Source organism: Rhinichthys klamathensis, unplaced genomic scaffold, assembly GCF_029890125.1.
Source record: "Rhinichthys klamathensis goyatoka isolate OS25496 unplaced genomic scaffold, OSU_Roscu_1.1 h1tg000121l_1, whole genome shotgun sequence".
In the NCBI taxonomy this organism is placed as follows: Eukaryota; Metazoa; Chordata; class Actinopteri; order Cypriniformes; family Leuciscidae; genus Rhinichthys; species Rhinichthys klamathensis.
Genome location: NW_026606658.1, coordinates 7,201,651 through 7,218,175, shown reverse-complemented (window position 1 = coordinate 7,218,175; position 16,525 = coordinate 7,201,651). Strand labels below are relative to the sequence as shown.

Genomic DNA, 16,525 nt, shown 5'->3' with positions numbered 1-16,525 from the left:
ATTCTGTTAGTACATAAAGTAATACTCTCATCACATCCAATTTAGACTGAAAGCCACTCGGCTAAAACATGATTTATTTTGCTATAGATCAGCATAGCGCTGCTATACGCAGGAAACACTGTCAAAGTATTTTAGTGTTCCCTCCACAGTGGAGAAAGAAGGGAGACATTCAGGAGCCATTAACAAAACAAATGTCATGAAGACCATTAAGTACTAGTATTTTATTTAATTTATTTAATTTTCAAAAATGGAACCAGTTCTCAGTCCCCAACAGTAGTTGTGAGTTAAGAAAAGGCTTATTGCAGAAAGTTTCCCCAAGGGCCTGTCATCCCGACGGGTAAAGGACAGGGCACGCTGTTACCGTGTGACAGATGCTTGTGTGTACAGCCATCATGAGCTGTCAGTAAGCAGAAGTGCTCGTAGCCCACCATCCCTCTGACAGCAAATGCATACGCTTTTACGCACAAGTCCCACCACTAACCTCCATTTGTCCATGACAGGTGGCCCCACTGGGTAGGTGTGAGAGGAAAAGGCAAGGTGGAAGCTGTCAAAAGGTGACGTAGGTGACTTGTGTCATGGCCTGTACGTACTGAAATGCGTACAAGAAATAAATCAACTCATACAGGAGTTCAAGTTCATTTATTTTATCTCTGAGTAACCACATGGCAACATTACTCCTATTAATTATATGAAACAATATACAACTGCTATTTCTGGTTCTAAAATTTGATGAATTACTCAAATTTGCCTCAACGCAAAGCCCATCAGCTAACAGCCCAACAGCACTTTTTCAGTGATTCTTTCTGCAGCTTAAACTGTTTCGCCAGTACATAGTGGAGCATACCCTGTTTCGCGGACACGAGTGAGTCACTGAATTATTTGCTCTAAATTGATTAGTTCAAAAACAGATTCATTCAGGTATGAAACAAAGTGACTGTCTGTAAGTCACTAAGGGTGTATTCACACCAGGAAAGTCCGATAGTTCACTTGCTTTGGTCCGGACCAAATAAATTTTTTTTGTTGTTTTTTTTGGTACGGTTCGGTTTGGTACGGTTCGCGCTCACACTGTCTCACACAAGTGAACCAACATTTGTAAACAAAACCACACGTGTGCTAAGGTCGTCCATTCATTGGACAAGGATTCTCAAGTAGGGAAATCAGGAAGTGCAAAAAAGGCTCAGCATTTTCTTCTTATTTATTGAATCCACTCCAGGCAATTGGTTGATGAAAAATGGATTAAAATTAAGATACAATTTATACAAAACAAAATTCACAAGAAAGGTTTTCTACAAAATAAAACTTAATGAAGTGGTCAAAATCATGTCTGACACTCCATGTCTCAAATTGTGCATCCTATTTCTCGTGCTGTTCACTTTTCATAAATCAACAAAAATGGAAGGAAAAACAACATAATATTTTAACAAATATGAAACTAAATGCGCTCATTTAATGGCTACAACAGTATAGTAGACCTACAGACTCTTTTTGTACAAATTGCTGCACATTCATTTAATTCTGAATTTTGCACACACAAGTTAAAAGGCTTCAAATCATGTTCACGGATAATTGTGCGTGCATTTATTAATCATTATGATACTAAAACAATAACAAAGTAGGCTATGCTATGTAGCCTACAAAAAAAAAAAAAGCTGCACCCTTTTTTTTTACATTTCATCTTTCATTCCGAAATGAACGAAAAAGTACACCGACCCAACATGTATTAGCCTTTTTACCCGTTATCAATCTAAATTAATCTCGTTTTTAATTTAACTTAATTTCGTTTTTCTTTATTTAAATTTCGTTTTTTTCTTTATTCAATTTTCGTTTTTTCTTTATTTAAATTTCGTTTTTCTTTATTTAAAATTCGTTTTTCTTTATTTAAAATTCGTTATTCTTTATTTAAATCTACCCTTTACTGTCAGTAATTTATTAGTCAGAAAAATATTAGACTACCTTAAAAGTAGGCTAGCCTATTGTTAACAGACCCGTGCGTTAACATCTCAGTGACAATTACTTCCTCTAGACCATTTACCGGTAAATAACAGTTGTGAATATATTGCGAATATATAATAAACTTGAACAGTGTTGTCAAAAACAAACATTTGCTTATAGGCCTACTTTACCTCACAGAGTTATTCGGCTATACAATCCTGAGCTTCCAGAGACGCTTAGACCTGCGAGTTGCCTCCACAGGGCGGGAGATACGCGGCGTGATTGACAGCTTTGACACCAAATGGATATACGTGGAAATCAGATGACATGATTTCACAACTTTTCATTGGTCATTTAGACATGTGAAGCATACTGTATACGGAAATGAACCTGGACATTCTATCCGTCGAAAAATCTCAAAATCGGCAAAATGGACATACGCGGTTTTCATCGGACAGCGACGATATACTGCTAATAAGTGCTGTCAATGTTAACGCTTGCGATTAAGTTTGTCCAGTTTAACGCAGCATCATCCTTGTATTGTAACTATCGTTACATTATATGAACTGCAAAAGCTTTTTTTGCATCTATGCGCGATTAGGCTAAAGAGAACGCGCTGTATGTGAATGTCCTGATGCACACACACACTCATTCATTCATTCCATTCCAATGATGCACACAAGACGCGTAGAAAGACGCGCAACAGTATCGTGTGGCCAGACAGCGCGCCGGAATGGAATTCTCTTTCGCACTTGAACAACAATAACACAAACCATTATGCCAAAATCTCCGACTACGGAAGGCTGTTAACTCAAAGGCGCAGTGCTTTCTTGCAATTGGGTCGGTTCATGTTCACACCGTAAACGGACCGTACCAGAGTTCGTTTGGAACCGTACCGAGACCACCTCTTCAGCTGGGTCTCGGTTCGGTTGTTTGGTCCGCACCCGAGTTCGATTGCTGTATTCACACCTGCCCAAAAGGTCCGCACCAAGGGGGGAAACGAACTAGAGTTCGATTCAATCGAACCAAACAATGCAGGTGTGAATACACCCTTAGTCATTTACTGAACCAATTCATTTGAAACACTGATTCATTCAGGAATTAAGCAAATGACTGGCTCTGAGTGAGTAATTGAGTCATATACTCAACTAATTTGTTCAAACACAGATTAATTCATGAATAAAACAAAAGACTGTCTTTGAGTGTGTCATTGAGCCATTTACTCAACCAATTTGTGATTGGTTCACATTGACATTGAATCATTCAGGAATGAAATGTGCTTTTCTTTATGAGGGAGTCATTGAATAATTTGCATTTTAATCTTTCTTATTATTAGCAAAAATACCCAAAGTCACATACTGTATGTTACTCAAATTAACTTTATTTGATTGGACTGTTAGATAATAGCACACTCATATAGTCATACCTCTCACATTCTCTTTGAAACACTATGAACAATTGGACAAATGGAGTGATAAAAAACAGTGAAACGTCCTGTTGAACTGTATATCATCTCTCTCGGGATGCCGCTGACCCATCAAAATTAGAGGACCAGGACAAACTATTTTATAATCCAGGATATTGACCCATAAATATGCTCTTAAAAACAATTTGTATTAGTGAAGACCGGATACAGTTTACTACTCAATTCATTCTGATGTATTGACATGCATTATTCAAAATATGCAAAACACCACAGAATCGCCGGGGCTTATATGTGATGCATGGGTCCCAGAAGCTCTGTACGCTCAGCGGTCAGACACAGGCTCCCTTGCCTCACTACACCACTCAGGAGAGAGCAGCAGGGCAGTGGGCAGCAGTGCATGATGGGAAAGCTAAGTCCAGGTTCCCAGAAGACCTTCCAGCTCTGTGTGTGTGCAGTGTTTGATGTGCAGTAAACAGCATAGAAGAACTCTGCTCATTCTGGTGTCTCCCCAGAGATATGCCAGCGCATAAGCACACTAATGAGCAGGGTGATTACGGGAAGGCTTTCAGGAAAATGTTACAAATGTAAATGTGCATGGCTGTCTCTGCCGTGACAGAAAGCATGTGTGTTTTTACACATGGATGTGCACGGTTTGCCCGCTATACGGAGGTGATTATAGTAATGTGTTATTAATATTTTAGATCCTTTTTCCTTTCATCTGTTCATTTTGTGTTCTGGGACTAGAAACCGAAAGAGAACTCTATAGGGAATTGTAAATTAGAGTTAGGAAAGCCACGATTTCTAAATTGGTTGATTATTTTCGCAGCTGAGTTGTTGAACTGCTACATTATACATTACATAATACTCAATATTGTGTGCAGAGCTGGCTAGTGGAACATCCGCCTGTAATTTGCTCTCACATTCAAAATATATTTTGATCTTCTGTAAGTACGTAATTGCATTTCAAAAACATTTTTACATTTCCTTCATTACATACTGAGTATTACAAATTTACAAGCTGTCTTTTAGTGTGTCTGTCTATATTTGTATATGAAGTTGGAGTGTAACAATTGTCTGTCACAGGTTGTCCACTTTACCTCATGAGCATAGTGTTCAGTCATTTAGATTTTCTTTCTAGTACTGTTGCATTATAGCTACCAGCTTTAACTTTTAACCAACAACCTAGCAGTAAAAAAGTTGTATGTTTGAATTCAAATGCATTGAAACTTTAGACAGCAGGAGAAAAATATTGGACATCAGAATTTTATATAAAGTGACAAAAAAGAAAATCTCAGCCAGAGAGAGAACACTACTGAATATAGGATATGCTGAAATGTGTCATCATATCGCTTTTTTGTGATGGAATACATTTTGTTACAATTGCCCGGGTCTTCCCAACTACATTGGAGAAATAGTTTTGCTCTTCTGAATCAGATTACACACTCTCACATATGCAGTGTTACATTTATTTTATTTTTTTGTTTTGTTGTGTAGCAATAAGCAAATGCTTTAACCTGCCTGCACACAATTTCTCTCTTTCATATGAAGCATTTGAAAGTCTAATTTTTAGTGATTAATTTTGTGATTAATTTTAGTGATATAGTTATTGGGACTATTCGTTTAAATTAACCAGTTCAGTAAATAATGCATTTCTAAACTATTATTTTAATTTTCCATTCAGAAGTGTAAGGAAGGGTGCAACTCACGCAGGGTGCAACTCACGCAGTGCAACACATCTCCTTCGCATAGAGTTGATCAGGTTGTTGATTGTGGCCTGTGGAATGCTGGTCCACTCCTCTTTAATGACTGTGCGAAGTTGCTGGATATTGGCAGGACCTGGAACACGCTGTCGTATACATGTCGTAAACATGCTCAATGGGTGACATGTCCGATGAGTATGCTGGCCATGCAAGAACTAGGATGTTTTCAGCTTCCAGGAATTGTGTACAGATCCTTGCAATTATCATGCTGCAACATGAGGTGATGGTCGTGGATGAATGGCACAACAATGGGCCTCAGGATCTCGCCACGGTATCTCTGTGCATTCAAAATGTCATCAATAAAATGCACCCGTTTTCGTTGCCCATAACATACGTCTGCCCATACCAAAACCCCACCGCCACCATGGGCCACTCGATTCACAATGTTGACATCACCAAACCGCTCACCCACACGCCGCCATACACACTGTCTGCCATCTGCCCGGTACAGTGAAAACCGGGATTCATCCGTGAAGAGAACAACTCTACAAAGTGCCAGACACCATCGAATGTGAGCATTTGCCCACTCAAGTTGGTTACAACGACGAATTGCAGTCAAGTCGAGACCCCAATGAGGACGACGAGCTTGCAGATGAGATTCCCTGAGACGGTTTCTGACAGTTTGTGCAATTGTTTGGTTATGCAAACCGATTGTTGCAGCAGCTGTCCGGGTGGCTGGTCTCAGACGATCTTGGAGGTGAAGATGCTGGATGTGAAGGTCCTGGGCTGGTGTGGTTACACGTGATCTGTGGTTGTGAGGCCTGTTGGATCTACTGCCAAATTCTCTGAAACACCTTTGGAGACGGCTTATGTTAGAGAAATGAACATTCAATTCACAGGCAACAGCTCTGGTGGACATTACTGCAGTCAGCATGCCAATTGCACGCTCCCTCAAAACTTGCAACATCTGTGGCATTGTACTGTGTGATAAAACTGCACATTTTAGAGTGGCCTTTTATTGTGGCCATGAGGCACACCTGTGCAGTAATCATGCTGTCTAATCAGCATCTTGATATGCCACACCTGTGAGGTGGATGGATTATCTCTGCATCTTAAAGGATTAGTTCACTTTTTAAAAAACTTTTGCTGATAATTTACTCACCCCCATGTCATCCAAGATGTCCATGTCTTTCTTTCTTCAGTCGAAAAGAAATGAATGTTTTTGATGAAAACATTCCAGGATTTTTCTCCATATAATGGACTTCAATGGTAGCCAAACGGTTCAAGGTCTAAATGACCGTTTCAGTTCAGCTTCAAAGGGCTTTAAACGATACCAGACGATGAATAAGGGTCTTATCTAGCGAAACGATCGGTCATTTCAAAAATAAATAAAAAAGTTAAATTGTTATAGGCACAAATGCTCGCCTTGCGAACTCTCCTGTTCGAACTCGTTCATCAAAATGAACGAATCTTTTTTCGAGTCATTGACTCGTTCTTCAAAATTAACTAATCTTTTTTCGAGTCATTGACTCGAAAAAAGATTTGTTCATTTTGATGAACGAGTTCGAACAGGAGAGTTCGCAAGGCGAGCATTTGTGCCTATAACACTTTAACTTTTTTATTTATTTTTGAAAAAGACCGATCGTTTCGCTAGATAAGACCCTTATTCATCGTCTGGTATCGTTTAAAGCCCTTTGAAGCTGCACTGAAACGGTCATTTAGACCTTGAACCGTTTGGCTACCATTGAAGTCCATTATATGGAGAAAAATCCTGGAATGTTTTCATCAAAAACATTAATTTATTTTCGACTGAAGAAAGAAAGACATGGACATCTTGGATGACATGGGGGTGAGTAAATTATCAGCAAAAGTTTTTTTAAAAGTGAACTAATCCTTTAAGGAGAAGTGCTCACTAACACAGATTTAGACAGATTTGTGAACAATATTTGAGAGAAATATGCCTTTTGTGTACATAGAAATAGTCTTAGATCTTTGAGTTCAGCTCATAAAAAATGGGGCAAAAACAAAAGTGTTGCGTTAATAATTTTGTTCAGTATAGATAGATATGTGCCTTTTTCAGTGTGCATGAAGCATGGACGTTGTTTTTTGTCCAATCGCTCATCACATATTCAGATGAATAACCCACTGGGATTTCTGATTCAATTTTGAACAGTGGTAAGACTGTTTTCATGGAACTTATCAAGGGACTTACTTGTGTAGATTGCCTTCCGGAAAAAAATGGTAATTTTAAAGCAACCAGGATGAATCAAATGTTATGACAAACCATTTTGGGAATAACAAGAGGGGAGGATTTATGACTAAATAACCAGAAGCTGAGCAATTATCATGTCATGCATGAGCTGGCCGCCCATGAAAGCGCAGTGTCTGATGTGCAGAGAGCGCTCTCGAGTCCCAGGTGCACGGTGTGAATGCAGTCATTTTTGTTCTCTGATGGCCTTAACTGGTGACTGCCAACTTGAGATTTGATGAGATCTGCATAGTCATCTTTATAAAGTTCTTTCTATTATATCTGTTAAAGTTTGTCTTTACAGCAAAGCCTGTTGCGGGTTGAGGAAATCATTACCTCCCTGCAGACTTAATTAGGCTGGGTGGTGAGGGTCGTCGCCCACATGCTCCCAGTTTCCGTTCTGTTTCAATAACCTATCAATAGAAAGCAAAAGAATAAAGCAGGCATTGTGGGTGCTATGCCTCAGTTCTGTCCCTGCAGGCGTTCGGCACCTTTGATTTAATAAACTTGTCAATGATCACTCCTAAAATGAAGCTAATTGCAAATAGCTCTTTTGAATCCCAGAGCATCGATTGCGATGTTCATTAATTCGCTGAGCACTTTCACCAAACCCCTTGAAAGATCATGTATTTATTATACTGGATTTTCCCCCCTCTTTTAATATAGTCCTGTGCAATGATTATTGCATGTTCTGGCAGTCCTTGCCTGCGGATGGGCTCAATATGGCAGGTTTTATGAGCACCTATATTAGAGCTGTGGTGGCGAGAGATCAGTCCATAAGTAGCCCTGGGTCACACAGTAAACACTGCTGATTGCTGATCGACTAGCCAGTCAGCAGCAGTATACCAGTCAGGTTTGAAACGCCACTCTGGAGAAAAATGAGACTAATAATCTACCCAACAGAATCCTCCGTTTTAACAACAAAATGTGCAGATCAATGGTCGTTTGATCAATGCTTCTGAGATGATTTATACCGAGTCATAAAACCCAACCGTTTCTATGGACACTTGAACAAGAGGATATGAAAAATCCAGTCGGATGCTGTCTGAGGGCTAGGATAAGGCATTTGGCGCTGTTATTGTATTGTTTATGGTGCAAAGCAGTCGCTTTTGGCTACCGTGCGTAATGGAGTCATCCATCGCAGCTTTCTCAAATGAACGAAGCCTCTTTGATCTCTTTTTCTTGTTTCAACAATTTTCTAATCCTTCATCGTCTTCTGCACCAGTGACCCGAGATTTATCCATCAAGACGCGAGAACAACAGATTGATCTGACCTTTCCTGTGTGACTGCAGGTGTCTGGTGCTGTTTGGATTGCCTTGTTTTTAAACAGGACGCATGCTTGCACTGAGACTGCCTCCTCTGCTGGCAGCTGCAGACTACAGATGTAGCTTTCGAGTGGGCAGAGGCATCTTTGCAGTGCTTATGAATGTCTCTGCTTTATTTCATTCCGTGGCAGATGTCTGGGAGATTATGTGTGTTCATGTGTGCATGCTTTCAGTGCATTGTTTTCTGCTTATGGACATGGTTGGTGGCGGTATGACTGTGTAAACATGTACCAGGTGCCGCAGGCCCTAATTTTGTATTCAGAGTAACTGCTAACAACACAGCAGATGTTGATGTACATGTTGAAGTCAGGCAAGCAAATAAGGGTCAGAGGAACCAGATTCATTGGACGTGCCCTGTTCTGGTCCAGATTAAAAGGTGGAGGCGATCTTTTATAAGCAGCAGTCCTTCCTGAGATGAACTGTTTATGTGAATCATCTCTGCAGTTTGTAGAGAACAACAGGAAGGTGCTAATGCAGGCTATTTAGCTTTGACCAGCATGCTGATTCATTAGCATCATTCTTAATTAAGGAGGTTATTTTTTGTTCATAAATTGCACTAATTAAATATATTAAAGAGCCGATGCATTGTGGGTCCAGTTGTGTTAAGTGCTACAAACATTCTGTGATAAAGCAGGCAAACATATATGTTTGGACCACAAAACCAGTCACATGGATACATTTTTTTAAAATTGAGATTTATACATAACCTGAAAAATGAATACATAAGCTTTCCATTGATGTATGGATTGTTATGATAGGACAATATTTGGCCGAGATGCAACTATTTGAAAATCTGAAATCTGAGGATGCAAAAAAAACTAAACATTGAGAAAATCGCCTTTCAATTTGTCAATTTATGTTAATGATTGTGCTGCATTCACTCACAAAAATACATGTTTTATAGCCTGGGAAAACCCTGACGAACTTCCGGCAAATTTAGATTTGCTCTCCAAGTTAGTCTGGCCAAGAGCCCATTCAAGCCCATTTGCAATCTTTCCAAATCGAGGCACCAATCACAAACGTCGAGGCGGGCTTTACACGATGACGATAGCTCTGATTGGTTTTAGGTCTATCCAATTGCGCCCAGAGACATTTGAGCGAAGTCCGTTGGCGACGCCCCTTTGGAAATGGGCTGTGAATGAACCTTCCCCAGACCCTATCTCAGTTACGACTGAGAAGGGTCTGGTGTCAACCAGGCTAAATGTTTTATATATTTACGGTAGGAAATTTACAAAATATCTTCATGGAACATGATCTTTACTTAATATCCTATACATTTTTGGCATAAAAGAAAAATGTATAACTTTGACCTGTACAATGTATTGTTGGCTATTGCCACAAATATACCCGTGCTACTTGTGACTGTTTTGTGATCCAGGGTCACATATGTATGATTTGTCCCCCCCAACCCCCCCCCCCAGAAAGAACTGTTTCTCTAAAATGATCAATTAAATCTCAAAGCTACATATAAGAGAGAGACTGGACATTGATTGAGCTTGTTTGATCATTGCCTTGTTTAATTTTTTTATTCTTAATCATAATTAAGACCATTTATTATTATAAATCATTTTGTTATCATTAATTTTAGAATTATTAAAGAACAGCCACTATTTTCTTTAGGTTAATACATTTAACAGTATCTATGTTAAATGAATGTATTTTAAAATGTTATTTAAATATTTCTTGAGCATTTTTTATACATATTTATAATATTTAATAGTTAATAATATATTTATATTCCACACCAATAAAAAAGGTCTAGCTGCCTAGTTTATATATATTTGGCATGAAAACATTAGAAAAATCTCTGTTGTAGCTTACATGCGGTTTATTATCTCTGATGGCCTGTCATAAAACCCTTATACCCCATATAAGCTCTATAATAGATTCTAGAACATTTTCTAGTCTTTACATGGGCTCATTTGTAATCAGTGAAGTGATTATGAAACCATCGTACTTGAACGTGTGATTCAATTAACACCATTCATGTCATAATATTGAGAACTCATTCAGATGTAATTTTATCACTGGAATGGACATTATGGAAATGGATGGATTATTAGTGTTTGATTCATTTGATTAAACTTATTTAATCTTGATTAATCTCTTTCTGTCCCCCCTCATCTTTCTTGCACCCTCCCTGTGTCTCTTTCGCACGCAGTTGCCCCAACAACATCCACCGTACGTTCCGAGTTCTTCAAGCCATGCCAAGACAGTCAGGAGATGGCCTTCTGTTTGAATGAGGGAGAGTGCTTCATCATCGAAACAGTGGCAGGTGTACACAGACACTGCAGGTGAGTCTCTCTCTCTCTCTCTCTCTGTCTGTGTGTGTGTATGTGTGTACGTGTGTCAGATTAAAGTGGTTTTCCATCTTTACCATTTCTTCACTGACAACGACGATTTTTTTTATTTATTTTTTATTTTGTTGGTCAGAGAAGCTACCACCCTTTTTAAAGTACATGTACATAACAATGTGCATAATGACTAATTCATGTGCATATGCAAAGAAGACAAAGACTGTGGTGACTTTGTGCACTGGATTGGCTGAATGTATGCTGAAAATCACTCAAATACAGAGCGCAAATTACTCCAGTGATGTGAGATGAAAGGAGGAGTCATGCTGAACGATGTGGTCTATTTTGGACATCTTGGCACATGCGATAGCAGTTTGAAAAGCCAACATTTCAAGAGTATAATTAGAACGCTGATCCGCCTCGTTGGAATGACTTAATGACTTAACCTGAAGAGTTTGATGCGTCCAGCTTGTTCAAAGATGAGTGGCTTTGCTTGGAACGAATAATGTTTGAAACGCATGCTGTTTGTGGTGCTGCAAATAAAAGAGTCTGTCATTAATTTTGATATGGTCTGAACTGTTCAATGGTTTAAAGCTGCTTAGTGCAGAATTCCTCAAGGCAAGGACTGTAAGGTTTATAACCAGTTCCAATTTTTTAAATAGTGCCAGAACCGCACCGCACTAAAATACACTTGACTAAGCGTCCATTCAATGTTACGAAGGGTAGCAAAGGAAAAGCAGTGATGAGTGGAATGCAAAAACATGTGCATGACCCCTAAGTGCTCCTGCAATAATTGTGTAATGGCACTGCTACTGAATCTACAGTAAAACGAAGAACGTCTCTGATAAGCTATTTATTTATAAATCAAAAACATGCAGCTTAGCCTGTGTAGTCCAATTTCTGAATGCATAACTCTTTTTTTGAGCGAATCAAAGACATTTACAACCAATGTTGTTAGATTCCCGAATAAATTATTCTGACACTTTATTTAAGGGTCCAATTTTCACTATTAACTAGTTGCTTATTAACATGCATATTACTATTATATTGGCTGTTTATTAGTACTTATAAAGCACATATTTGGCTTATTCTGCATGACCTTATTCCTTAACCCTACCCAATACCTAAACTTAACAACTACCATACTTAATTAGCAACTAATTAATAGTGAGAATTGGACCCTAAATTAAAGTGTTACCCAATATTGTGTTACTCCCTAAAAAAGTTACTAGTTACTTTTTATGCATTACATAACTTTTGCATTACTTTTTCTCATCTGGGCTGCATGGGCTTGCTTGTTTGTTTTTCAAATGTAAAGGCCCTTTCACACCAAAAGTAAACTGAATAAGTCTCAGGCTGAGGGAAATGCAAATTCACACCTGTACAGTAGAGGGTGCAATGAAAACCAAAAATTAAACACAACTGTGGTGTCTATCTAAAGTCATTTTTGCTTAATAGTATTGGATTGGATCATCAAAGGTCAGCAGCAAAGATATTGGTTAATAAAGGGATATTAAATACATAAAGTATTGGTTAATAAAGTGAGATTAAATACATAAAGTATATCTAACATATTAATTATTGCAGGTTTGCGTAATATTCTGAGTTTGCATTTCACATTTCACACAATACTGAATCTGGTTTTGTGCAAGTGAAATGAGTAAAGGTATGCTTACATTTTGTCTAGGTCTACAATAACATAATGTTTACACAGCGCACACAACGGCTCTGCGCTTTACTCTCAGCATGGGGACAGGAGAGTGGTCAGTCAATACATGGGAGTAACGTGTATTATTTATTTGAAAAGGTAACTCAGATATTTTCTTTAAAAGTAATGCTTACTTTACAAGTTACTTGAAAAAAGTAATCTGATTACGTAACTCATGTTACTTGTAATGCGTTACCTCAACACTGTTTATTAGTGAATCAAATGCATACAGGTTAAGACTGTCTGTGAGGTTTAAATGTGAGTTATTGACTAGTAGTTCATATGACAATGTGTAGCTAACACACATAATGAGATTTTTCGATAGTATTTTATAAAAATAAAAGAATGATGTGTTACCGCATTGTTTGTTTGTTTAGTATTGTTCTGAGTAAATTGTTATGGTCGATTATTGTATTGCAACTATGGTTGCCCTAAAAATCATTAATAAGTCAAGTCACATTTATTTATACAAAAAATTGTACATTTATACAATACAGATTGTTTCAAAGCAGCTTCACTTTAATAAAACAAGAAAACAACTGTTAATGTTGTAAAATGTAGCATTTATGTAACATTCAATTTAAGCTGTAAAGCAGCTCTACGGAAGATAATAGTGTCATTTTTCAGCTCAATTTAGTTCAGTGTTGTTTCAGTTCAGTACAGTAACTGTCAATTTTGCAAAGTTCTTCAATTAGGAAACAAGTTCATTTCAGCTATAAGCGGATCAACAGAAGGCATTACTCAGCTTAATTCAGTTAAAATTTTGTCTTTATCCTATAGTGCAATTAAATAATTGTCTTTTAAATAAGTCTGTATAAACAAAAATTTAGAATTAATTGTTTTCAAATGTATTTATTATTGATATCACCTTACCGTTTGGCTGTGGAACTGCGTTTCTTTCTTTCTTTTCAAATATTTATTTCTTAAATGTGCTTAAAGTATCAGTACTGTATGACCATTAGGGAACCCAGATCAGAAGCAGAAACATGTGACAATTCCCATCTTTAGCTGTAAATCTGAGGGTGCTTTGCCATGAGCCATGCTGCAAAACTTGCAGATGTTTAGGGATATACGTTTAGTGTTACGCCCTATCAGCGGATCTGTTTACTGCTCCCCGAGCCCCTTTTCATCTGACAGACCTGCCTGCTTCTGCTCCTCATTCAAATGTAATAATGTTTTTAAGTGTTTTTTATTTTAAATTTATATTATATTATATTTTATAAATAACCTCCACTACCTTAGGCTAAAGGCTTAACACAGGCTAATGTTCACTGTTCAGTATAGCAGCGTCCCGAAAATGTAATCAGAGGTTTTACCCATATTATTGCAGTTATTTCTCTCCCTCATTTTCTCTTTTATCCTTTTTTTCCATTTTTTTTTTTCCATTTGGCCTTTTATCGATCCCACTAATGGGATTGTTGTTCCCAGTCATTGCCATGGTAACAGATCTTTGGTGTTTATTATATGCACACAGATAATATAGAGCTGTGTCCAAGTGCTGCCATAATAAAAACTATTTATAATTTAATGTTCACAGCACAGAGAGGGTGCCTCCAATATCAGTCGTTTTTCCATTTGTAAATTGTTTTCCATCACCTTTATTGCATCTATAAAGTGAAGAGAGGTAATATGAAAGCTTGGTTTCTCATAATATTAGCTGCGGACGTTCATAATAAGTAAATGTGATATATTGCTGTATCTATTAATTAAAAGTTAGATTTTAAAGGATGCTGTGTTATTTTATCACAGTTATTTGCCTGTAAATGTCTAGAATGATGGCAGAAAGAGAGCTGGAGCAGCAAATTGTGCTGCTAATAAACAGAATGTGTCTATTTCACATCCAGGAAAATCTGACAGGAGGGATTGTTCAATGCACTTCACTGAAGACAAATGATAAAGACGTACATGTATAATGCAGGAGTAGAATCTTGGAAACCCTGGTAGGGGTATTAAGGGATATGACTTGACTAAATGAATCATATTGATGATGACGATATCCTCTTTTTCAAGTTTCTTATCAAGCACTCTCTTTTCCGAGGAAGCAGTCGCGACTAAGCTGTCAGATCTCGACACACAGAGTTAATCCAGGAAGCTGTCTCCCCTCCTTTTCGCTGGCCTTAGGGAGGACTCGATGCATTCGTACCCTCTTTAACGCCCAAATAACATCTGAAAGAACAGGAACCAATTAAGACTAAATAATTATGGAGTGCATAAATACACCAATCTTCACTCATGAATGCAAACATCCTACGCAAACTACCTTAGCATTGTCTTGGCTACAGCAGAGACTGTGTAAAGAAGATTAAACGGACACAAGGAATGGGGAAAAAAGATGAACAATAAGTTTATTGTAGGCATGTGACGGTACCAATTACCAAATTATGGTATTGAATTGCATTACCAGGTTGAAAAGATAAACAAACTTCAGTGTTGTCCTCTAACAGAAAAATTTAGATGTGCAAACGAACATATAAAGAACAAAAATAAAAGCATTTTCAAACCAGTTGTTTTGGTTCAATCTTTTCTAGGATGCCAGGTTTTAATCCAGATTAAAATGTCAAATGTGTAACAATGTGTCAAAAAATATTTGAGGGGGGAAATGCATTTTAAGTATTAAATATATGCACTCTTAGTAGAAAGGGTTCTATATAGAACCTTAAAGGGTTCTGTCAGGCACTTCATATATAGAACCTAGGGGTTCCCATCATGGGATCATTTTATGGATTTAGTTTTAATAATTTTTTAATTAAATTGTATTAATGAAACAGTTCGTAAACAAAAAAATTTAATAGCCTGTTGAGCATGACATTTTTTTACAATAATTTAAAGCATTTCTCCTTATATAGAACCTTTTTGGCATGAAATGATATAGAACCCCACTGAACCTTTTTTCTAAGAGTATACTGAATAAAAAAATCTGAAAAGCTTACATGTTTGATAACATGTAAATGTTTTTTATGTGCTTTCTTCTCCAAGACAAGTGGGTGTCAGAAACAGAAAGTTGCACTGCTGCTTTGTTTATATTTCTAAGCAGCACCTACTGTCAGAGAGTTCATTTTGCATTTCCATTCAGTCTGTCTGTGCCACTGATTGGTTGTGTTTAAAGCACAAAGATGAAGGAGAATGAATAAAACAGTCTTTCATGACAAGCTCAGGAAAACAGATAGGAAAATCAACGTATTTAACACAACGTAACGTCAATGAGAACAGACCACGACTAATGGAGAACTAAGTATGGACTTATAAGCAAAGGGAACTAATGAGTTAATAAATTGGACAACAGATGAATTAAACAAGGCTAACAAAGGAACAAACCAGAAACTAGGTCAGAGGACAAGACAGACAGGTAAAAGAAAGCATACTCGTTACACTATGGCCCCTCCTGAAAAGGCGCCTTAAATAGCCAAAAACTGAACCTGAGGACAGAGGCGAAACCAGTTGGGCCGAGGACAAAGGCGGGGCCAGGGGGATGGCTGAGCTAGATGGAACCGAAGGCTCAGGCAGGTCAACGTCTGACCAAGGCGGACCCGGAGGGACGAGGGAGCCCGGTGGAGCCGTATGGCTGATGGTTTCCGGTGGAACCAAGGGAGGAGCCAAGGCGTAGCCGATGTGTCGACAGGCCGCGGTGGAGTGATGGGTTTAGAGGCTAGAGGCTGAGCTAGGGGATCCTCTTTAGTGGGCTGAGGCAGATCCTCACATGGTGTTGGAGATGCAGAGGGGCTGAATGGAACCAGCAGAGGCAGAGCTTCAGAACTGGCTGTTAGAGGAGGCGGGAGAGGGAGGCTGGGAGGGATCACATGACATTCAGGGCTGGACGAAACCAGCGGGGACAGGAGAAACAGGGTAATTACCTCCTCAAATAAGTCCATCAAATCCTCTAAATATCTTCCA

At 38.3% G+C, this 16,525-nt stretch overlaps 1 protein-coding gene across 2 annotated transcripts in view; it reads left to right on the top strand.

The window, feature by feature from the left end:
• nrg3b (neuregulin 3b) overlaps positions 1-16,525 on the top strand; it is a 174,504-nt gene that overhangs the window by 94,969 nt on the left and 63,010 nt on the right. For both annotated transcript variants that reach the window (XM_056255773.1, XM_056255772.1), the window contains exon 2: positions 10,794-10,926. In XM_056255773.1, coding sequence (XP_056111748.1) covers positions 10,794-10,926 — 133 coding nt within the window. The remainder of the gene's footprint in view (positions 1-10,793; positions 10,927-16,525) is intronic.